We start from the raw sequence: 23,778 nt of genomic DNA, 5'->3' as shown, positions 1-23,778 counted from the left end.
ATTTGTCTTATTTCTAATTAAAATGTCTCATTTTAGTAAAAAAAATCTCATTACACTTAAAACAAGACTCATCACTGGAAAAAACAACAATTTTCACCTGTTTCAAGTAGATTTTCACTTAAAATAAGTAGAAAATCTGCACGTGGAACAAGATTTTTTTGCTTGTAATGAGAAGATAAATCTTGTCCCATTGGCAGATTTTCCTACTTATTTCAAGTGAAAATTTACTTGAAACAGGTGAAAGTTGTCAAATAAGTTATTTTTCTGGTGATGACTCTAAATGTTGAAATAGCAGTAAAACCACATTCATTGATGAAATGGCATAAGGGATGGAAAGGGGGGATGGCAGTTTTACAGGGGGGATGATTTTGACCGTTTTTATTTCAGGGGGGATGCCATCCCCCTCATCCCCCTCAACTCCAGTACTGATCTCATCCATCATTAGTCCATCATCTAAAAGCTGAGGTCCAAGTAAGGTTGGACGGGCTGGACTGAGGCGATCGAGATGTGGAGACTAGTGAAAACTGGGAAACAAGTCTGTCATATCCTAAAAAAAAACCCTGACTGTCACTAACTTATAATGAGATATTGAGCAGGCCGTGTTAAACCATAGCAACGCAATAAAATCCAGTCAAACCGAAAACGGCCTCATTACAAACAGAATTGTGACACAGGCCAGCAGCTCCGTGATTGTTGTTGCACATTTTAAACGGTCTCGAGCGAAAAACACGCCCTCGCACACACGAGGAGCAGGTAATCACGTTCACGTTGTCACTTCGGCATTGTTAAATTTAGCCTGCGTGTTTAGCAGGTGTAACAAATGTCTGCGAGCGGAGGCCTGGGAGGTGTTCCTGCAGATCAGAGACGCCGCTTCCGTGTCTGATTACTTGTCTGCTGTCATGGAGCGCTGCTCTCGGCATCTCTCTCTCTCTCTCTCTCCTTTTTTTTTTTTTTCTTACTCCCAATAGCACCCACAGGGGACAAAGTGACTGCTTCTCTATTTCTTTGTTTGATTTTTGATTCGGTAACAGAATCGAAGCCCACCCTCAGCTTCTCACTTATTCTTGGTCTGTGTGCATCAGTTGAGGTCAGTAAAGCTCCGGACCTCAAAGCCCCCAACGACACCACGTAACTGGATTTTTATTCTCTTTATTTTCCATTTTTGTTCCACTTAAAATGTGTGGCTGCAATAATTCTGCAGAGACCGTGGCAGGAAATCTCTCTTGATCCTCAATAGATGGGAGTTTATGAAGGTTTTAGGAGGGGAACGGGGAGCTCTTTCCAAATCTGCTTCCACTCAGCCACTCAGATTTCAACTGATGTTCTTTTGTGCCACATTCACTTCTAACTAGATTAACTCCTCTTTCAATGTGCTTCTCTCTCTCTCTCGTTTTTTTTTTCTTCACTCTTCACCTTCTCCACTCCATCTCCTCTCGCTTCCTCTGTCTCTCTCTGTCCTGTTCTCCATCCCAGGGGACACCACACAAAGGATGAGATCCGCTCCATTTCCAACCCCCGCAGAGTTGGATGCATATGCTAAGAAGGTTGCCAATAACCCCCTCACCATCAAGATCTTCCCCAACAGTGTCAAGGTCCCCCAGCGGAATCACGTGCGCCGAACGGTCAACGGGCTGGACACATCGGGCCAGCGCTACAGCCCTTACCCCTCCTCTCAGGCCAGTGCCAAGACGGGACTCCTCGCCATCGTCAAGGTGCCCACGTTCAAAGGCATCCTCAAAGATTTCGACGGCACTCGGGCTCGCTTGCACCCTGAAGTCATGATGAACCCTCCCGCAGGATCCTATCAAGGGGCTTCAACCAGCACTTTAAACCACCACCCACCTCTCCCGAGCCTCCCCCGGCCCCAGCATAGTTTATCCCTCCACCCGCAGGAGCTTCCTCAGACTTTACACATGCCCCTCCCTCAGCAGCAGGCTCACGCCCAGAGCCTCAGACACCCGCCGCCGTTGGCCCAACACCATCAGGGCCTGCCGAGATTCCAAGCTCTGTCTCAGCACCCGAGCCTGGGCCATCCGCAGGGCCCCCCTACCGTCATGCTTCAGCAGGAGCACCTTCAACAGCAGCAGCCGCCGCCCGGCCTGCAGGGGAGCAGAAAGCTGCCGGATGGCGACGCGCCACCTAACGTTACCGTCTCTACCTCAACCATTCCACTTTCCATGGTTGCCGGGCCTCACCAGGGCCGCCAGGCAGACCTGAGCACCATTGTGCATCAGCTCAACCAGTTTTGCCAAGCTCGGGCCCAAGGTGCAGTAGCCACCTCCATGTGCGAGGGCCAGATCGCCAACCCCAGCCCCATCAGTCGCAACCTGCTTATCAGTGCATGCTCCAGGGTGTCCATGCACAGTAACCCCGCCACCCCCGGCTTCCCGCCTCACTGCATTATTGGCCCTCAAGAAAAAGCCTCAGCCCCGCCCAGCGTTGTTGCTGTCAACCACATGCCTTCCAACCACGCTGATCTCAAGCAGCAGCAGCAACACCTGCAGCAACACCTTCATCTACAGCAGAAGCAGCAGCAGCAGCAGCAGCAGCAGAAGATGCACTGCTGGAATCAGCATCAGTTGGCTCACATCCCCCAAATTCAGAACGGAGGGACGCATCGCTGCAAACAGCCTTCCAGGGACCTGTCCCTTCATTTCAAGGGCATGGGCTACCCTACAGATGTGAGTGCGGGTCAGCCGTACTTGCTGAAGCCTCCCGTGGAGAGGCCCACCCCGTCCCCTCCCGTCAACAGCAGCATGCCTTGCCCCATGGCCCACTACACTAACGGCCACTACTTCCAGTCCCACATTTGGAACAGCAGCATCCTCCCCACACCCAACAGCGACAGCTCCGGGTCTCAGGACGTAGCCATGCCTTTCCATGGTGCAGGCCCAGGAGGGTGTACCACACTAGACTGTGGGCCCCCTGGGGCTCCCCATTACAGGATAGGAGCAAGCTCCGCAACCTCCTCCTCCTCCGCCCAGACTAATCTGATGCAAACTGCAGATTACATGGGAGGGGACTTCCAGACGCCCTACTTCCGCGATCAGAATCTAGGGTTGATGGGCAAGATGCACAGGCCTCCTCTGAGCAGGGCAGGTCCAGAAGCTGGGGATGGCAGAACCGCTCTCATCCAGCATCCAGGGTACAGATAAGCTATGGCCTTGTTTCCTCAACAGTTTCCAACCCCCTTTGTTTAGTCTTAAGAAAGGAAACACAAATAAAACCAACTGATTACTTAAAGGACAACTAGTATTAAAGAGGGTGAAATAATATATTTAATGCAGAACAGTAGTTTGTTTTTCGTTGTTTTTTTTTATTATTATTCATCTTGCAAGTGATCAATTGCTACTTTTAGTTTTGTTAATGAGTGCTTTTTCCCCCCTGGCACTTAAGGAAACTTTTGAATGTGTGAGTGTGTGTACACATCTGTACTGTTGACTGATCCATATTATTTGTGTATCCAGATCTTATTTCTATGTCAGCCTGTTTGGTAAAGTTTTCTTAAGCATGTAAGAAGTAAAACTGATCCATCTCTGAAACATGGCAACATCTGATCATGTCTGGATCCCCCCCTTCCCCTTCGACTTAACAGGATTATCTCTGGATCTTTGGCTATGACTAGTTTTCTAGACTAGATTTAAACACGTATGATTACATACAATCACTTCAGGACAAAAGAGACAGCAATGATCTTGTGTCAGTGCAAGGCCATTGGACAGGGACTATAATAACTTGGAGTCTGCACATGTCAACAGAAGTTTTATTCTGTTTAAATGTATTTATTTATATGTATAATAGGAATATTAAAGATTCATTCTTCTTAGCCAGTAAAGGGAGCATGTTATCAGGTTGTTTGTATGTTTAAACAGTTCTAGCAAAGGAGCACATATGTTGAAAAGATGATGCTCTATACTGCTTCAAATGCTGCAAAGAATTCAGGTGTTTAAAAAAAACAACTTTTTATCAGTGCCAAGGTTGGCAATGAGATTCTGAAGCGTTAAGGTCGGAGAGAGAGAAAGAGAAAGAGGTTCGCTCCGTGACCTTACAATGGCCAAAGTCGGGTCAACGAGGACATGCCAGTATCAAGTTGTGCCATTTTTACAGGATAGTTTTTGTGTCAAATGTATTACTTGAATGTTGAGTTTTTGTTTTGCAGGCGTTGAAAGGGATTTGTTGGACGGAGTTCTGAGATAGAAGACGTACTTGTTAACACTGTCGTGCAGAAGCTCAATCAAAACTGTTTTAAACCCCCCCCCCCAAAGACGGGGATTTGTCAGAGTGGAGTCGTGTGTAGTAGCTACTGATTCAGATGTGAAGACTGCTCCAAGAGGCCAAATTGATCACTTGCAAGATCACTTGAAGGTAAATGAATCAGATGTTTGAGTTTAAAGTGAAACAGCAAATGCATTGTTTATTTTATCTTACACTGGCTTACCTATTAGACTACTGTAATTTTAAAAGATGATAAATGATGATTGTGTGCGAATGCTGTCCACAGACGTGGGCACAGTTAAGTGTGTGTATGTGTGTGAGCGCGTGTATAATAACACAATGACACCCATGTTTTGTTCACTGAATTCCCTAACAGCCCTTAAAAAGCCTTAAGTGTTCAGTCCTTGGACTTTCCTTTGAAAATGAGCATGGTTTTAATAAAAAACCCAAATACTGAGAAAGAAGATGGTAAGAATACACAGAAACAGCAATTGTTTATTTTATTTTATTTTTTTTGCCTTTTTATTTCGATGAAGTCTTTTCATAGAGAGCAATTTCTTAGCAATTCTTTATAATGGAAAGCAGGAACATGAGTAATATTTTGTAATTATATGTTTTTAGCCATGTGTAGTTACTGAGCTGTAACTTTTTTCCAGTTTCAAAGCTTCAGTTTGCGGTTGTGACTATTTATGATACTTGATTTGCTTGTTATTTAAATTTTATTTTCTTCTTTGTTCCTTGGTCTATTGCTGTGAAAAAGGAAGAAGGTCCACAAGCCTTTCTTTTGTGTCATTCTGTACGACAGATAAAGAGGCAAAAGCGTGAGAGCTGTGCTACTCTTTTTGTAATATTGTAATAATAAAATAAAGTTCTAATTTATGCTTTGAAATTTTGTCTGAACTCACTCGGATGCGAAAACAAATTGACATGTTTATCGTGTCGTAACTGCGGTGTTGTGATGAACTCGCCTGACGTCTGTGATCCTGTCTGACAGCCTCAGCAGCTCACTGATCTCTCGGTTGTCTCCTGCACGAACCAGACGTATGAGTGACTGACGGGCCCGAAAGGCCCACCTGAACCACGTCTGTTTTTCTGAGGTGCTGATTGTTGCTCCAATTACTGTGCTTTCATGCCATTTATCCAGGCCTGCCCTTGCAGAGTAGCGGGAGGAAGTGCAGTAGACGACGCAAGCTGTGAAATCCGCAGGACTATCTGGCTGCAGTAGATTTAGCTTGTCTGACTGTGATGAAAATGGGACTCGCATAAAGGGCACGCAGTGGGGGGGCAGGATCAGCACCTTCGTGATCAGCATTGCTCCATGGCGGATTTTGAGCACTGCCAGAGGTGCTGGCAGGTTATAGACTCTGCAGAGGATGTGCATCCTGTTCACGTTCAGAAACCGCCTGTGGAGAAGCCTGTAGGTTAAATGTTGAATTTGAAATGCATGAGTTCTCCGGCCTATGAGCAACACTTGTTACACTATTCATAAAGTCGGCTGTGGAACACCATTACTACATTATTTTTCTCACCACTCTTTGTCTGTGAAATACTGCCTTGGAGACTGAATTTCAAATGAATCTGACACACTGAAATAGTCTAAAAAAATATTTTAATCCATTTTGTAGTTTCATTTTTTGGGGGGGGCAGCCGTGTTGATGTTTGAATGGCTGGTTGCTTCTGTCAGCTGAGCAGCCTTGGTGCAGCTCTTCAGATGGGCATGCTATTCATCTCCCTGGACTGGTAAGTCTGCCACCCCCTGCTGCTGTCCCTGAAGATGCCTCTCCAGCTCCTCCCTGTGGACACACACAGAATTATTTTATTAATTTTCCTGTCTTGGGAAACTGCACGCGTCCATGTTTCTGTACCTCTGTTGGGCCTGCTCTGAGGGGAGCCTGGGCCGGACTGCTGATTCCGGTCCCAACACCCCGGATCCTCATTGATTTTGCCCAGGTTGATGTTCCATTTGTTCCAGTTGACTTCCTCCACTCTTGAGACGACAAGAGGACACATGCTCCAATTACTATCTGCTGTGCGACGCATCAATCAGTTGTCAGTAAAGGCACATTGGTGTGGAGCAGGGTGTCCTGCACATCCGCTGATCCTGCTCACACAGCTGCCATGTTATGTTAACTGTGAAAAGCTAATCCTCTGGCCCTCCTTCCCAATATTTACTCGCTGAAGCGTTCTCTCTTTCTTTTTGCCGACCAAAAGCTTAGCCAGTGGTGTTGACCAGCTATGTTTTTCTAATTTTCCTGTTTTGTAAAATGGCAGACCAGGTCTTACAAACAAATCCAAAAACTTGACACAGCACTCAGATGACAAGTCAGGAGGGCAGTACACCTCTCACAGCATCCTGCTCATCACCAGAAAGCCTGATACAAATCTGCTGACACTTGCTTCTATAGAAACCTGTGAAGGATGCAGTTTATCCAGCACAAATGGAAAAAGGCTGACAACTTGCAGAAAAATTGATTATGCAATCTCCCTTGTTAAAAATAACCTTTTTTAATAACAATCATTTATTCAATCAGTGTAAATGCAATCGGACAAAAAAAGGGCTTAATCTCAATCATTACTGTTTTCTTTGAGTTATTAAAGACAGATTTACCTGCTTAAACTCTTACTAAACAAGACTGTGACTCTGCAGCCGTGCAATCAGCGTGATTATTACTTCTAATTGAACTAAGAAGTTAATATTGGTATGTTTATGTGGCTAGTTTTGTTCTTGATGTACTGTTAGATGAAAAAGAAAGCTAATTTATTAATTGTATGTCTTAATGATCTAATTCCGCCACGGTCCTAAAATAATTTAAATACATAACATGAAGAACAACACAATTTTGCAGAAGCAGTATGTCAGTAATGTCATGCAAAGGCTTGTGGTACCACATTTAGCAGCAAAAGGTTGAAGTTATTACCACTCTCTTACATGCCCATATCTTTGTTTCATGTGTCACTGATGTTTGCAGTCACTTGTCCATAGTTAAAATTAGATTGAGGTCTTTGGCTAGAGTACACTCTAATACACTAGTACATCCTGGTACGCAGGTGAAGGTATAAACATTCATGGTTGATTCAGTGGCTGCAAGCTGCCAATGTTTTGTAACCTAAGAACAAGTCCTAGTCACCACTTCTTTTCTGCTGTTGTTGGCGGTTAGTCTGATGAGTTGGTGCTGATTGATATGCTGCTAAACGTTCACTTTGTCTTATCTTCCTGAACAACATTGTTCAACAAGTCTTTTGGTTTGTTCAGTTGCAGCTTTACAAACTTAAGTTGTGTTGCCACGTTCTTATCAAACAGCCTTGAGATGGACTGGTGACCAGTACCGGTTATATCCAGACAGGTGGAACGGGACTGATGCAGGTGAAGGAAATAACGCTGACGTTCTCTTGGCAACCCTTCTACACACATCACATTTGTCCTCTCTTTTTCTACTTGTGTTCAACTTTAGCATTTGACATGCTAACTGTGGCATGGTGAATCCTACATGTAGGTCTTGGTTGTTTGGGGTTTTTTTCTGAACATGACACAGTCTGATGTTGGGATGAGTGTGCTGGGGCATCCACTCCTGGAAAGCTTGGCAATGGTCTTGAATAGTTTCCACTTGTAAATAAACTTCAACCACAATTTTTTTTTTGAAAAGTCGTTGCTGATGTTGTTCCTTTGTGTTTGCCATTGTGTTAATGCCGAAATACTCCATAGCAGCAAACCGGCTAAACTTTTGCTTTTATAGAGATCTATGCATTTTAATGATTAATTCATCAAGAACATTTGATTAACAGCAAATGGTGGTTACTTACCCTCTTAATTCATGGGTGTGTATTGTACTTAGTGCACTAATTTATGCACTACTTCTGCCTTTTAAATTCGTTTTGTTAAGTAAAAAAATGATGAAGATGAGGATGATGATGCTTAAAATATCCTTATATTAGACAGATGAAACATAAATAAAGGGTTGAACAGAATGTTACTGTCAGCATGATAACATATTATTGAAGTTATTAGAAAGATGAAATGTTATCATTACTGTGTCATAAGAAAAATGTTAAAGTTCTCCTCCTGGTTTTGTTTAACCATAAAAAAGTATCTTTCTTAGAAAAAAATAGCATATTTTGAATTTTACATAAAAGTATTGCTTTCATGCCTCAAGAAGCACTAGACACTAATGTGCACAGTCCCATTAGCAGGCAGTACTGTGAAGATCATGTTCTCCGATTTCTCCAGTGCATCTAACACCATCCAGCCTCCAGTACTATGTATGAAACAGGATGGAAGGATGGATGCCTCCACAATCACTGGGATTACTGACAACAGGTCACAGTTTGAGAGACTGGCTGGTCCCCACAGCACAGGAGCACCCCAGGGGACTGTACTCTCACCATTCCTGGCGCTGGACACCTCAGATGTCCACGACAGGTCGGAGGCCCTGTCATCTGCAGAAATACTCAGATGACTCTGCAGTTGTGGGGTATATCTGTGATGGACAAGAGAACTGGTGGACTGTTTTGTGACTTGATGTGGGAACGATCGTCTCATCTTGAACGTGAACAAGAAGATGATCTCGTATTTTACAAGCGCCAGAACTCGTTTTTCCATCATGAGAGAAGAAGTGGAGGTGGTGGAGGGTTGAAGGACAGACTAGACTGGCGATGCAACACTGATGCTGTCTATAAGCAAGGACAGGACAGACTTTACTCCTTAAGGAAGGGTCTTCAGCGTTTGCAGAAAGATGTTGAATATCTTCCCTCAGTCTGTTGTGGACAGTTCACTCACATCTGCAGTCGTCTGTTGGGGAGCAGCATCAGAGCCAGGGGCTTAAAGAAACTGAACAACTACTGTTCTGGGACTGTCTGGAGCCGGCACTTATGTGTGTATGCAAAAAGGGAAAGACATCAGCAATGGTCTCAGAGAAGCAATTGTTGCTGCACATCAGTCTGGAAGGGATTATAGAACCATTTTTGAACTATATGGAAGTTACAGAAGAGGATTAGGGCCACTGAAGAAAAAAAATAGAATTCTGAGAAAAAAAGTAGGGAGACTTTTTTTAATAAAAAGAAAATCCTACCTAAAATTTTCTGTTTTATGTTTCTGAAAAAAGTTGGAATTCTGACTTTAATCTCAGAATTAATTTTTTTAACTTCAGTGGCCCTAATCCTCTTTAGGGAAGTAGGAAGTCAATGTTCCACATTAAGAACAATTATTAATGCACAATAAGCTTCCCTGGATTGGACATCCCAGGAAATGCACACAAAGGTCAGACCACGCGATGCTCAGAGAAATACAAAGGACCCTTACTAAAGATGTTTAAATGTTAAGAATGTTTAAACCATGGATGTAAACACTGTGGTTCAGTCAGCTGCGCCCCCTGCAGGTTTGGAGCACTTCCGGTTATAGTGACCGGTTATGAAGCGTTTTTCTTTTGAAGATGGTTTCTTGTTTTATATAGTTTTGTGCTTTGCATCGTTTCTCTATTTGCAGAGCGTTTGATGATGCTGCATTTGTCTTTGTTTTTTGCAGCACCTTTTTTCATTTGCACCACGTTCCTCTTTTTGTACCTTGTTTTGAGTTTGTGAATTTGACTCGTTTCTGTACTTGAAGCCGTTTTCCTTAACTGAGACGCATTAGGCCGTTGCAGTGCGTTTGGTCCTTGCCGCCCACCGTAAGTTTGGCTTCAAAGTTCTTTTGGACAAAACCAAATAGCATCTTAACAATGATAGCAGTGAGGGTGGGCCCTGGATAGCTCAGTGGGTTGAGCCATTTGTAGAGGCTATAGTCCTCGTGCGGGCAGCGCAGGTTCGAGTCCCGGCCTGTCGCTCTATAACTGCAACGTCTCCCCCGCTCTCTCTAACCGTTTCCTGTCTACCTACTTTCTCAATAAAGGCCACTAGTGCCACAAAAACCTTCAAAAAAAGGATGGCAGCGAGATGATGATAACAGGGTCAATAAGAAGAGTTCATGACATGATTGATTCTCATCAGAGTGACTAATGGGCCACTAAAGGGCCATCATTCTCACTACATTTCTTCAAAATCTTCACCTGCCTCAACTTCATAGTTCACCATGTAAAAATATCAAAAGATTACCAGAGTTAGAACTCATCGACCGTGAATATCTGCACAATATTTATCTGTTTATAACTGTCTATTACATGTCAGTGTGAGGTTCTGGTGCTTTGCATATAATCACAAGTGGACCCTTTCAAAATAAAGCAGTCACAGACCGTGTTACTTGAAGTGAGAGAGGCAGACCTGAAACACCAGCGGCGGTCGTCTCCGAGAGCAGTGTTGAGCTTTCTCTCCACCCCACAGCGAAACACCTTGCTCAAACCGCAAGGCAATCTTCTCTCCATGTCCATGATAGTGACCGCCCTCTGAGAGCAAACAGATCACTTCATTAAACCCCGGCACCCTTGTGTAAACACGTCACATGACCGGCGAAAAATCACCTGCAGCTTCCAGATGCTGGCGCTTTCCGTGGTGATCTTCTCCACGGTGCGGTTCATGAGGGCGATGAGCATGTTGAGCAGCAGGATGTAGGTGAGAATGATGTAGCCGATGAGAAGCACATAGAAGACCTCTTTGTACTGGTATTCCTGGGTGAACTCCATGTCACCCATGCCGATGGTGAACTTGAAGAGCTCCAGCGTGGTGTAAGAGATGCTCTTGAAGCTGGGCTTTACACAGTCCTCACTGGGGCCGACGGGAACATAAAGGCGGCCCTGTCTCTTAGTTGTGTTGTTTTTCTCAGGATGCTCAATAAGCAAGGTGACCACCGCTGTGATGGGAGACATGAGGCACTTTACATCCAAATCTACATTTAAGGTACAATGCCATAATAACGTTTATTTCTGATGATTCATCTCACTTATACAAGATAAAATACCTGCTGAAAATCCAAAGAGGAAGACCATGTAGACAAAAAGAAAGCGGAGGATATCACTTAGAATCATCTGCAACGAAGGAGAAATAATTACTGTCTATTACTGTTTGCAGCTATTTAAATCTGGGTACAGTGAGCGAAACAACCAGAGTCAAATTTCCTGTCTGGCATGTTCATACTTGGCCAATAAAGCTGATTCTGATAAATATGTTTCCAGTTCAGAGAATACTGTACACCGTGGTGTCGTTCGCTGCAGGTCAGCACAGCCTGGGAGGAAAGTACCTTCTGAATCATGACGCTGTAGACGCCCATGTGTCTGTCACCCCTGGAGAAATAGAGCAGGTTCACCCAGCTGAGGGCGAGACACACCACCAGGAAGCCAAGGTACTCCATGCGGTCACACAGATACAGGCCGGCGGAGGCCAGGAAGAGGATGCCCTGCACAAAACTACAGAAAAACTGATCAGGTGCAGCTCCGTGTTTGATTCGGAACCAAACAAGTTCATCTGAACTTTAAATCATGACATCATAGCAAAGTTTAACCATAAATCACATTGTTGCCGCAGCTAAGCCCCAAAAAAAAGAGTCTGCCTGGGTTAATTATAATACTTGAGATTAGGGGTGTAACGATACACTAATCTCACGATACGGTACGATACACGATACTGAGGTCACAATAACGATACGATACGATATTATAGCAGTATTTTTTTAACAACCTTGCATGAGGAACATATGACTGGAATAATTTGTCTTTTTTTTGAAAGACACAAAATACAAAACAATGCTGTGCATTTGCCCTATTGTTACAGTTTGTAATGCTTTATAACTGTTTAAGTTTTAAAGAGAAAGACATTTTCCACAAACTGAACTAAAAGTAAATGTCAGGTTTGCATTATGCATCTTCAGTTTCATACAAGTAAAAATATTTTGCCACAAACTGAATAGTTTCTCTCATGTATGATTTGACTTTTTTCTTTTTTCGGATGCGCGTTACTACACAATAGATTAATATTAATATTCCAATACCGCGATACACTTTGTCACCTCCACGACACGTATTGTGACGTTTTTGTATCACGAAATTTTGTGGCACGATATATTGTTACACCCCTACTTGAGATACATAGTTCATGTAGTTTAGAAATGTTAATACCAGTTTATTGTTGTTGCACAGGAAAAACGTCACCATACAGCATGAAAGGAAGAAATTTGAGAGATTGGATCTGCAGAATAAGCTTCACTACTTACAAGAGAATCTCATAGTATCCATCAATCAGAAGTGTCTGCAGCTTTGGGCGTTTCCTCTTCATTTCTACGATCTAGAGATTTAGACATGGTTAAGATCTTTAATTTGCCACATTGTGAAGTTAAAACGTCCACGTGGTGGTGATGTGCGAGCGCTACGTGACGTTCACGCCGTCTACATACCCCCATGACAAAAAAATAGCAGTTTGCCAGTAATATCAGCAGTTGGCCTGCGACGTACAGATAACCGTTCATGGTGTGTTCGATGGGAAACGGCATCTGAGGAGCACAGAGGACACTAGGAGAGTGAGCCCATCCAGTTCAGATGGAGGTAAAGATTTGCCAAAGCGTTTGTGGAAGACAGTTTACCGTGCCATCTTTCTTATTGTAAGCCACTATGGTGAAGATGATCAAGTACAGGCAGTAGACCAGGAAGTTGAAGAAAAACATCCCACCAGCAAACCTCTTCCACTTTTCCTCCAGCAGTTGGCTCAGTGGCTCCGTTTGGAGCATCTCGTGGCGGTTCTGCAGGAAAACAGGGAGAGACATATAGTCCAGTGTAGGAGACCAGCTTCAGCTGCGTCGACCGGGACTGCAGTAGTGGCACTCACAGGAATGTCGCTGCCGTAGATCAGTATCTCCACCACAGAGTTGGCCTCGTGTGAATCCACGGAGGCCAGGTCATACAGGGAGCAGTGAACGGGTCCGTAAACCCACTCAGTGAACTTACGAGACAAATGTTTGGTGTTGTTCTCATCAAATTCCCGTTTCAGGATGTGTGAAAAAACCTGCAGAAAAAGAGGGAGGTGGGTTACTAAAACTAATGTCTGTGAAGGGTTAAGGTCATTTTGACAGACTGACAGGCACTCTGATCAAGTCAATAAAACTGAAGAAGCTCCAAAACCCAACTTCCACTTTTAACCAGTGGTGGACAGTAACGGAGTAAATTTACTTGAGTACTGTACTTAAGTACATATCCAGAGGATTTGTACTTTACTTGAGTATTAGATTTCTTTGGTACTTATTACTCTTACTTGAATACATTTCCAAGACAAATATTTTTACTTTTACTCGAGTAAATTTCTAGGAAGGCTGAAAAGTACTCGTTACTTTCAGGTCTGCTCTTTTTTCTTCTTCCCTAAAATCCTATTGGACACAAGCTGTTTTTGTCAAAGGAGGAGACCTATCACAGTGCACGCTCTCCACTGGGATGTACGTAAAGCGGAAATACGTCAAGCCTCCTCAAAACGATACCGCCAAAGTAGCCTGCGTTTGTCAAGACAGAGCCGCAACAAGTCAAGACAGAGCCGCAACAATGGCTACGCCTGCGTCAGGAGAAGAAAGACAATCCGCTGAGTCGTCTGAGTCTGATAATGAGCCGGACTCGGAGCAGGGACTTTCACAAAATCCTTGGCCGTATCTTAACTCAATGTTTGAGTTCGACTGAGTAAAAAACGAGGGCACAGTTTTTTGTAAAGCAGTGGTCTTTGAGGGGGATCCAGACTTAGTTGGATGGTGCAGGTTCATTTGGTTTCAGTTCATGATTGTTAATAAACTCTGCATCATCTGCTGTCCTCTTATGATCCCATTCATTTGATTTGTTTTTGGTGTTTCTGCAGGTTTTATATAACATTGTGGTTCTAAAAGCAGCACATCAGTGCAGCTGGTTTCAAAGAGTTAATTCTCAGAAACAAGAGTTAAAAGATCCTTAAATTAATTTAGAAAAAATATAGTAATTTACTGATGTGGAAAATAAGAAATTTACTCTTACTCTTACTTTTACTTAAAGTAAATTTAAAAGCATTTACTTTTGGATACTTAAGTACCTTTAAAAGCAAGTACTTTTCTACTCTTACTCGAGTAATATTTTGACTGAGCTACTTTTACTTGTAACGGAGTAAATTTTGACCAGTAGTATTTGTACTCTTACTCAAGTACTGGGGTCGAGTACTCTGTCCACCTCTGCTTTTAACCCTGTGTCTCTGTCTGCTCTGACCCATCTGCTTCTAGTATCTTACCCCGATCTTGCCCTTCTTGGCAGCCAGTTTGAGAGGCGTTAGTTTCTTGTGGTTTTCGATGTCCTCCAGTTTGTCTTTGGGATGCAGTCGAGCAGCGGTCCTGAGGATGAAGTCGTACATGCTGGTGATGAACTCCGTGTTCTCCTGGGAGTTGTCAGCCACCATCACCAGCGCATGCAGCACCGTGTTGCCCTGAGAGTCCGTCAGCTTGCCGTCCGCTTGCTGGAACTCATTCTCCATGAGGTAGCCCACCAGCTCCGGCTGGTTTGTGCAGGCTGCCAGGGACAAGGGCAGCTCACCTGGAGACAAAGCGTATTGCATCAGAACATCTGAGTAGAAGATTCACTTTTGAAAAGTGAGTCCTTATCAAGCAGCGGTTGCCAGATTTGGTCAGGTCTTGGGTGTGTGAAACTGGATGGCTTACAGATGAGTTAGCAATACATTCATGACCTCATTAGGGAATATAGTATAGACACAAGAGTGATGGAGGCAATCCTGGGCACCGCAGTGTACTGCAGTTGGGCAGTGTTACAACCTCTGGCAAAAATAAAATATAGACTCAGTCCTCTGAGAGCATGTGGATTCATTAAAGTATTAAAAAAAAAGAGTGCTGGCAGACCTTAACAAACGGTTGCACCTGGCTGATTAATAGGAAACAGCTCAACAATGAAGAAATGCCTTTGAGAAGCTTATTCAACACAGAAAGTGGTAAAAGATGGGTATTATTTCCACCCAGCTGTTTATAAAAGTTACAGCAAGGACAAAGAAAATGATAAGGATGAAAAAGGGAAACCTACACATAGACCAACGAAGACAAAGTGTCAGGACAGGAAAGCCGAACCACTATTGCTTGAAATTAGTTGCACTCTGGGTATTATGACTCCCTCCTATAGTCCAAAAACATGTACATTGATCGGTGATCCTAAAATTAACTGTCGTAGGTTACAGCTGTAGCCATAAAGTGGACCCGCCTAGGCTCTAATCCCCTGATAAAGTGGGTATAGATTGGAAGATGGCTAAAGGGATGGTGCATGTGGCCATAGAGCAGAGAAAGTTAAACAGTTCCTTCACAAAAGACACTTTGGCTCGGAGACACCACATATATTTTCTGGGACTGTCCAGTATTACAAGGATTCTGGGATAATATTAAAAAGGAAATCGATACTATTCTGGAGATAGATGTTACACTAGAACCAATGTTGTTCTTGTTGGGAATCATACCCAAAGAAGACATGTATAATGTGTAGACAAACAATATATATTGAGGATTCTTTTATTGGTGGCGAAGAAAATGATTACAGTGAACTGGAGAGAAGTAAAACCACCAACTATAGCTCAATGGACCCAGAGACTGAAAGATGTATACACGATGGAGCGAATGACAGCTAGTCTACAGCTCACAATGGACACTTTCCTGCGGAGATGGACTTGCATTTCAAGATACCTGAGGGTTTGATGGATGGGATGATGTGAGGGAGAACTTTTGGGAGTTCCTCTTTATAAAATCCTGCTCAGCCACTATCCATAGATATTTGCTCTTCTACCTATCGTTGTTACCGTTATTATTTTTAATATTACAATTATGTGGATCTTTAATTTACCTTGCTTTTGGCAGATTCATTTCTGGTCTGCTCTGTAGTCAGTTACTCTGTTTGATGTGAAGATATATGTCAGGATATGTTCTGTAAAATGTTTCAAATGTTTAAATAAAAAGTTAAAAAAATTAAATAAAAAAAAGACACTTTGGCTCAATGACATGACCAGCAAATAGTCCAGGTTTCGGCCTGAGGGATTTATGAATTCATGGAGGAAATCTACAAAGCTGATCTGTCAACTGCTGCACAATAAAGCTGGAACTTGATTGATGAATAATTTCATCTTTAACATCCTCCAAGAGCAGTCGTCTTATTGTATTTACCTTGGCCAAAACATTTTAACTACCAATTTGCTTTTTATATAATTGTACTTGAATTGTTTGTGCTTTCTGTGCAACATGATGTACGCAAACTCTGATGTTCATTTGCAGCAGGAGACACTTCTTTTAGTAACAAGTAAAGCCCGGTCCAAAATGTAAACAGCAGTTTTTGGCAATGGGCGAGGGGCCTGAGGCTTGTATCGGAACCTCCTCCTGTCTAGATAAGAACAACTAATGCAGAATAATGATATCCTCGTCCAACCATTACATTTAAACAAGAATTTATATAGTTTGTCTGTTTTTTATTTTACCAAATATTCTATCCACAACAAGTACTGACATTAGACTGATTTTAAACTTGGTAAGTTAGGTTTCTTGTTTCTGTTCTTGTCATATAGTATCAAGTGTTTTTGTTGTTCTTTTGTGTGTGTGTGTGTGTGTGTGTGTGTGTGTGTGTGTGTGTGTGTGTGTGTGTGTGTGTGTGTGTGTGTGTGTGTGTGTGTGTGTGTGTGTGTGTGTGTGTGTGTGTGTGTGTGTGTGTGTGTGTGTGTGTGTGTGTGTGTGTGTGTGTGTGTGTGTGTGTGTGTGTGTGTAAAATGCAATAAAAACCATCTAGCCATTATTTATCTAATAAGAATGAAGCCAAAAAGAAAAACAATCCTTTGATCAATACCAAGTACCCCTTGCTGCTTCTGTAGGATTTTGAAGGGTAAGTTGGAATCAGGTGAAAGGACATCCCAGCAAATTCAGCCCAAACATTGGACCGTGCGATGCTCAGAGAAACACAAATTCATTTTCCCTGCAGCTATGAGCCAAAGCCACACCACATCTGCTCCTGAATGGCTGAAACACAAAATAAGGCAAATGCTGTGGTAGAATCTATAGACAGCTGTGCATCTATTAAACAGATAAATACACAAATAGATGAAAGTTCAATGAAGTATAGTAATGTTACAAAGCCTTATGGGCCAAACTCCATCAACAACGGGACAAGAGAGTCACAGTAAGCGCTGTACAATGTACAAATACAGGCTGTTGAATCATGTGGGTACTAAATATCACCCACGTGTTTTTTTTTCCCTCTCCTTTTGGCTTCATTTTTGCTAAATAATGGTCTGAATATTGGTAAAGAAAATGGGCTTAACAGAGGGGGTAGTGATCTCCAGTGTTCAGTGGGAGTTAAACGGTTGGTTTGTGGTGACGCGTCATTTAAGGTTTGCTGTTGCACTCATTACAATGTGTTGTTTTTTTGGCCACCCACTGATAGCACACTTCCTGTGCACCAGCCTGCTGACTGGTACGCCGCTCCCCTGCAGCAACATGTCCTCACTGAACCTCACTGTTGAATTTAACAAACGACCACGTCTTGACACATTAAAACATACTGACTGTTGATTTCTTTCTTGAGCTTCACCGGCTCTCTATCAAAACATAACTAGATCCTCAGATACTTGCTCACAGTATGTCTTGAATATGTCTGCAAGCGCCTGAGGAGCATCAATGTCATTATTTACTTTGTGTCAGTGTTTCAGAGTCATGGTTAGTTTGGGAAAATCCAAACACAAAGAGGAAACGACTTTAGCGGATGAGACATCGAAATAAACTGCTGCAAGAAAGAAATCCAAACAAAAAAAATCTAAATACAACAAAGAAATCAGAAGAAAATGGCAAAACAACCCTGGAGGGGGGAAAAAAACAAACAATTTGGGATGATGAGGATCTGCCAGAGAGGCTCTCAACAGACGAGAAGCAACCCATGAAAAAGGATGCTAAATTACCAAAGAAGCACAAGGGAGTAAAAGGAGAATATCCCAAAATATATAAAACCCAAAACCCTGGACAGATTACTTTAACACTTATGTATTAACAACTCAACTTTTTGAATCCTTTCTGAATGACATGAACACTTTGCATGTACACTTTTGCCTATAAACCTTTTTTAACGTCTTCTCATGAGATCACTGTACATGAAAAGAGGAATAAGAAAGAGAGCTGTCTCTGAAAACATGTTGAAGTCAACAAAAAGTGTGATTATGTGGGATGAAAATAAACCCTCACATGCCAGCACCTTGTCCTCTGCGTGACTCATCCCGTCATATGACCGTCCGCGTCTGCGGCTTCAGAGATCACTCCCTTCTGAAAAACTCACCAAAGTAGAAGTTGGGGCCGTCATGCGGCTGAAAGAACGTCCCGCAGGCTCTGGCGTGGACGTCTGCGCCTTTGCTGACCAGCAGCTTCACGTAGGACAGACTCCTCCGCTCGATGGCTATATGCAAAGCTGTCTGACCTGTCACAGGATGGGTTATGGCTCTTTTGTTTTATATACACTTACATTTTTACAAAGGAAAAAAAACACTTCTGTTGTCTTTGGAGACTCAGAATCAAACTGAGACCTTCATTTTCTGATGACAGCTCACCTTTGTAGTAGCTGTTGGTGTAGGCCGTGTTTACAAACTCCTCAATGTCTCCAATCCTCTCTGAAATGTCGATCAATAACTCTATGGTGTCATTTTGGCCATCTCTTAGGTGCAGCAGAGCTTTCATGAGGGCAGTTTTACCGTAGGACTGATCTGAAGAAGCAACAGTGTGTTTGTGGGGGGTCAGTTCACCAATCAGCAGATTTCAGTTTGGTGCACCTTTTTACGTCACACTTACACAAAGTGTCAGAGAGCTTCTTCATGCTCTGGTTCAGGTACTGATACAGTCCATCCAGCTGCGTGACGTCTCTGCTGGCTGCGGCTTCAAACAGCCGTTCAATGGGGAACGCGGAGCTGTCTCTCCTCGTGTGCTGCTCCTCCCCCCGAATCCCTCTGGAGGCAAAGTGCATCAGAAAACAGGGTAATTACACATTACTGTGGTTCCAGCAGCCTCACTGTCCGTTTTAATCAAAACCATGTCCTCTGAAGACGCTCACCAGCAGCTGTAACGAGAGATTAACAGAGGCAGGAATCATCTTATTGCTGCATGGAGAGGCTTACTTGTCAAAGTTGAGATTGAATCTGATTTTAGGTGCAGCCCCCTCAATTTCTTCCTGGTAATCAGTGTCCATGGGAGCCTTCGGGGCTTCCTGGCCCGAAACCAACGCAGGAAACAGGCCATCCTTCTTGGGTCCTTTTTTCTGTGATCTCTCCTCCTCCGTTCTGTCATCTGCCTCCAGAGTGAACCCGAACATCTCTGACTTCTTCATCTTCACTCCCAACTCCAGGAATCTGGAGCCAAACACACGTGTTCATCAGCACCACAAAGACAACAACTCCAGTGTTAGAGGGAATGAACTCATGGTGAAGTATTAGTATCTGGTTTTACATTTTAAAAAGTGCTCAAGAGCAATTCTTTAGTCTGAAGTACGGAGAACTTGACCATCTGCACTAATTTTATCTTCCGTAACAGGAATTAAGGACAGATTATTTTCAGTGACGTTCCTCAGACTATAAAGTAATCAGAACCAGAAATATGTGTGAAAAGGTCACACTTTTGATTTAATATGTCACAAGGCGGAGATCTGAGCTGTACAGTGATGGACAGATCTGCACAGTCTGGAGCTCACTAAATGAGCGATGCCGTTCAGGGCACAGACATGTGATGCTTCCTCGGGGTGACTAACAAAGCTGCGTATTTATAAGATTTCCATGGCTGCAGCAAACACACAGCACTTGATCAGCCACTTGCTTCTTTAAAGAGTGATCTACCCTTAAGAGAACAATTTATCTGTAAGCTAATGCTGCAAGGAGAACATGTAAAACATGAATCAGTCGCAATAAAGCTGCTTGACCTGCACAGACATGATGTAAAGGAGAACAACAGGAACCTAGAGAAATGTTTGGCGGCTCCTTGTTCTCCTTTTCCACAACAATAATTGGAAATTGCTGACTGAGTGGAACTCTTAAGACTAGGAACGTCATCAGAGCAGAAAATAACAAGAAAAAACAGAAGTAAGTGCAGGGTGGTATGCTTTGGAGAATGAATGAAAAAAATAAGCTTTCATTGTCATCACTCAAGCTACAGCATGTTTTAAAGACTGAGGTCACACAAAAATTAGGCTTTTTTGAGCTTTAAGCATGTACAGGAATACAGCATGTAGTATGTCTTGCTGCATTATTTAAAGACTTATTGATTCATGACGTACAGTAACATGAGACTACACCAAGCATAGTGATTTAAAGTAATCTGTATTCAAAGATTCACAATTTACACTTCAGTGATACAACCAAAGAATTAAAATATAGGCATGATCAAACTATAATGAAACCGTGGATTCTATTCAATTCAATTTTATTTATATAGCGTCTAATACAACAGATGTTGTCTCTAGACGCTTTCCAGAGATCCAGAACATGAACATAAATGACCATTCTACTTGATTAGTCTGTCCTTATGATATTTGAGGAGAGGTTTGAGACAATTTAATCAACACAATTTGTTAAAAAAGCAAAAACAACAGTAAATTCCAACTCACCAGGAGCAGGTCTTTTCTCGCAGGCTTTTCTTCTCAATCAAAAACTCTGATTTCCAAGTGTAAAACAAGACAACAAGACGGTGTCCTCCACAGATCAGGGCGTGTGAATCCTGCTGCGCTGCGTCCTGAGATGCTCATGACCCACCCTACACAACATCAGAGTGCATGAGTGCATGGCTGTATTGATTGTCCGTGCACTGAGAAACATGGCAAACATATCACCAACAGACTCCAGATGTACTGTAAGAGTTCATGTGCATCATCTGACATGAGCACAAATGTGGGTTATGATGACTTCATGAGACTGTCAGAGTAGATCAACAGATAACCACTGCGTTAAAAGCTTTTTGAATTTGTCAAATGGATCTAAAACAAGAGATCTTTTTAAGCAATTAGCTCGGCGGAAGTCTGCACCAAGAAAAAGGTCAAAGAAAGAGATAACTCGAAACTTAGATGTTCTCATGTTACCATGAAGAGAAGATAAAATGTAGTTAGAAAGACATACGCCTCAGAATGCTGCGATTCCTCTTGTGTATCTTCAGCGTTGTTTCTTTAGTCCATAAAGTAGCTGAAGGGCTTCCTGCATGTCTCATACGCCCTGTCACACTTTCATTTCACTTTAATGCGTGTGTGCATGTTCTCTGTGCTGTTGTGGTCCTGTGACTGCGGTTGCAGAGCTTCTGTCTACCAGGGCGAAACACAAATTATATGTGCTTTGAAGATGTCTGTTTCCTTTTCCAGAGACTACTTCCTTTTGTTCACAGTTAACACGACGTAAGATATCTGCTGTTGGCACGAGGCAGTGACTAACATGTCCCCGTAAAGGGGGCCAAACTCTTATTTCTGACTACATGCAGCTCTATCACATGTGTGTGCTTTTCCAGTATTTTATTTTAATCAATAACCCCTTAACAGTTTAGCTTAGGATTTCATGTTTGTTTGTCAAAGCTTAGCAAGAGAAGCAGAATAATACACTAATATTATGTAGGTATACAGTGGGGCAAAAAAGTATTTAGTCAGACACAAGTTGTGCAAGTTCTCCCACTGAAAAAGATGAGAGAATACTGTCATTTTCATCACAGGTATCTGAACTATGAGAGACAAAATGAAAGGAAAAAAAAAAAGTATAGTAGAAAATAAGTATTTGGTCAGTAACAAAAGTTCATCTCAATAATTTGTTATATACCTTTTGTTGGCAATGACAGAGGTCAAAGGTTTTTTGTAAGTCTTCACAAGGTTTTCACACACTGTTGCTGGTATTTTGGCCCATTCCTCCATGCAGATCTCTCTAGAGCAGTGATGTTTTGGGGCTGTCGCTCGGCAACACGGACTTTCAACTCCCTCCAAAGATTTTCTATGGGGTTGAGATCTGGAGACTGGCTAGGCCGCTCCAGGACCTTGAAATGTTTCTTACGAAGCCACTCCCATGTGTTTGGGATCATTGTCATGCTGAAAGACCCAGCCACGTTTCATCTTCAATGCCCTTGCTGATGGAAGGATGTTTTCACTCAAAATCTCACGATACATGGCCCCATTCATTCTTTCCCTTACACCGATCAGTCGTCCTGGTCCCTTTGCAGAAAAACATCCCCAGAGCATGATGTTTCCACCCCCATGCTTCACAGTAGGTTTGGTGTTCTTGGGATGCAACTCAGCTTTCTTTCTCCTCCAAACACGACAAGTTGTGTTTCTACCAAAAAAGTTCCATTTTGGTTTCATCTGACCATATAAGATTCTCCCAAGCCTCTTCTGCATCATCCAAATGCTCTCTAGCAAACTTCAGACGGGCACTGGTCTTAGTCTTCCATTTTCTAATAATTGCTCCCACAGTTGATTTCTTCACACCAAGCTGCTTACCTATTGCAGATTCTTCCCATCCTGGTGCAGGTCTACAATTTTGTTTCTCACGTCCTTTGTCAGCTCTTTGGTCTTAGCCATAGTGGAGTTTGGAGTGTGACTGTTTGAGGTTGTGGACAGGTGTCTTTTATACTGATAGGCAGTTAAAACAGGTGCCATTAATACAGGTAACGAGTGGAGGACAGAGGAGCCTCTTAAAGAAGTTACAGGTCTGTGAAAGCCAGAAATCTTACTTGTTTGTAGTTGACCAAATACTTATTTTACCCAGGAAGTTACCAATTAATTCAGTAAAACTTCTACAATGTGATTTCATGGATTCTTTCCCACCATTCTGTCTCTCATAATTGAACTTACCTATAATAAAAATTACAGGCCTCTCATCTTTTTAATGGGGAGAACTTGCACAATTGGTGGCCGACCAAATACTTTTTTGCCCCACTGTGTGTGTGTGTGTGTGTGTGTGTGTGTGTGTGTGTGTGTGTGTGTGTGTCTGTGTGTGTGTGTGTGTGTGTGTGTGTGTATATATATATATATATATATATATATATATATATATATATATATATACATACAGTATGCAATATATGCAATATATGCATGTTTATGTGTTTGTATGACTATATGTGTGTATGTTCCCTCAGTGCATTTAGTTCTCCTCGGTGGCGGGATAGGGCAGGATCCTGGGAGTCCTTGTGGTCTTTGGGAGTGTCTCTGTGGGGGACAGAGTCCGGTGGGCGGACTGGACTTGTTGGGTGTATATAGTTGTATATATGTATGCTTTAATGCGTGTATCTATACATGTATGGACAGTAACAGTGCTTCGTCTTCACCTGCTGAAGCTGCATGTGAGTTCATCAGCTCGGTTGTTTGGGGGTTATGAACTTAGAGCTTGACTTATTTGTTCTTGGTACTCTGAACTTCTGACTTCCAAGTCAGGAGTTTAAACTGGAACAGCTCCAGAGGTGAGAAGTCCAGCACGGGAATCTCCTCACCAGCCTGACGTCAGCATGACTCTTGCTCACGTCAACCACGTAAAAACACTTACTGTAGCTTATTTGATTGTTTTAATGCCACATACAGCATTGTTATGGATTTGTTTTGCTAATGAATCCTAGCAACAGGAACGGCTAGTCCAACAGCTGGAAAGAGTCATAGCGTACGAGTCTTAATAAGTGACATTTTCCAGACT

At 42.7% G+C, this 23,778-nt stretch overlaps 2 protein-coding genes across 4 annotated transcripts in view; one reads left to right on the top strand and one right to left on the bottom strand.

Annotated features, from left to right (window-relative positions):
- Window positions 1–5,094, top strand: part of fam222ba (family with sequence similarity 222 member Ba) — a 32,507-nt gene extending 27,413 nt beyond the window's left edge. For all 3 annotated transcript variants that reach the window (XM_061740103.1, XM_061740104.1, XM_061740105.1), the window contains exon 3: window positions 1,474–5,094. In XM_061740103.1, coding sequence (XP_061596087.1) covers window positions 1,474–3,155 — 1,682 coding nt within the window. In that variant the 3' untranslated portion in view covers window positions 3,156–5,094. The remainder of the gene's footprint in view (window positions 1–1,473) is intronic.
- trpv1 (transient receptor potential cation channel, subfamily V, member 1) lies at window positions 4,739–21,378 on the bottom strand. Its single transcript, XM_061740102.1, has 17 exons — window positions 21,238–21,378; window positions 20,733–20,878; window positions 19,255–19,485; window positions 18,932–19,086; window positions 18,694–18,846; window positions 18,426–18,563; window positions 14,362–14,660; window positions 12,955–13,131; window positions 12,713–12,868; window positions 12,527–12,622; window positions 12,347–12,417; window positions 11,378–11,543; window positions 11,099–11,165; window positions 10,662–10,990; window positions 10,465–10,586; window positions 6,081–6,202; window positions 4,739–6,008 (listed from the first exon to the last, which is right to left on the bottom strand). The coding sequence occupies exons 3-17, from the start codon at window positions 19,461–19,463 to the stop codon at window positions 5,923–5,925; spliced, it is 2,346 nt and encodes a 781-aa protein (XP_061596086.1). The 5' UTR covers window positions 19,464–19,485; window positions 20,733–20,878; window positions 21,238–21,378; the 3' UTR covers window positions 4,739–5,922.
- Window positions 21,379–23,778: the final 2,400 nt, after the last annotated feature.

The sequence above is a fragment of the Cololabis saira genome, chromosome 14, assembly GCF_033807715.1.
Source record: "Cololabis saira isolate AMF1-May2022 chromosome 14, fColSai1.1, whole genome shotgun sequence".
In the NCBI taxonomy this organism is placed as follows: Eukaryota; Metazoa; Chordata; class Actinopteri; order Beloniformes; family Belonidae; genus Cololabis; species Cololabis saira.
The sequence above is the reverse complement of the archived record's forward strand: the minus strand, read 5'-3'. Positions and strand labels throughout refer to the sequence as shown.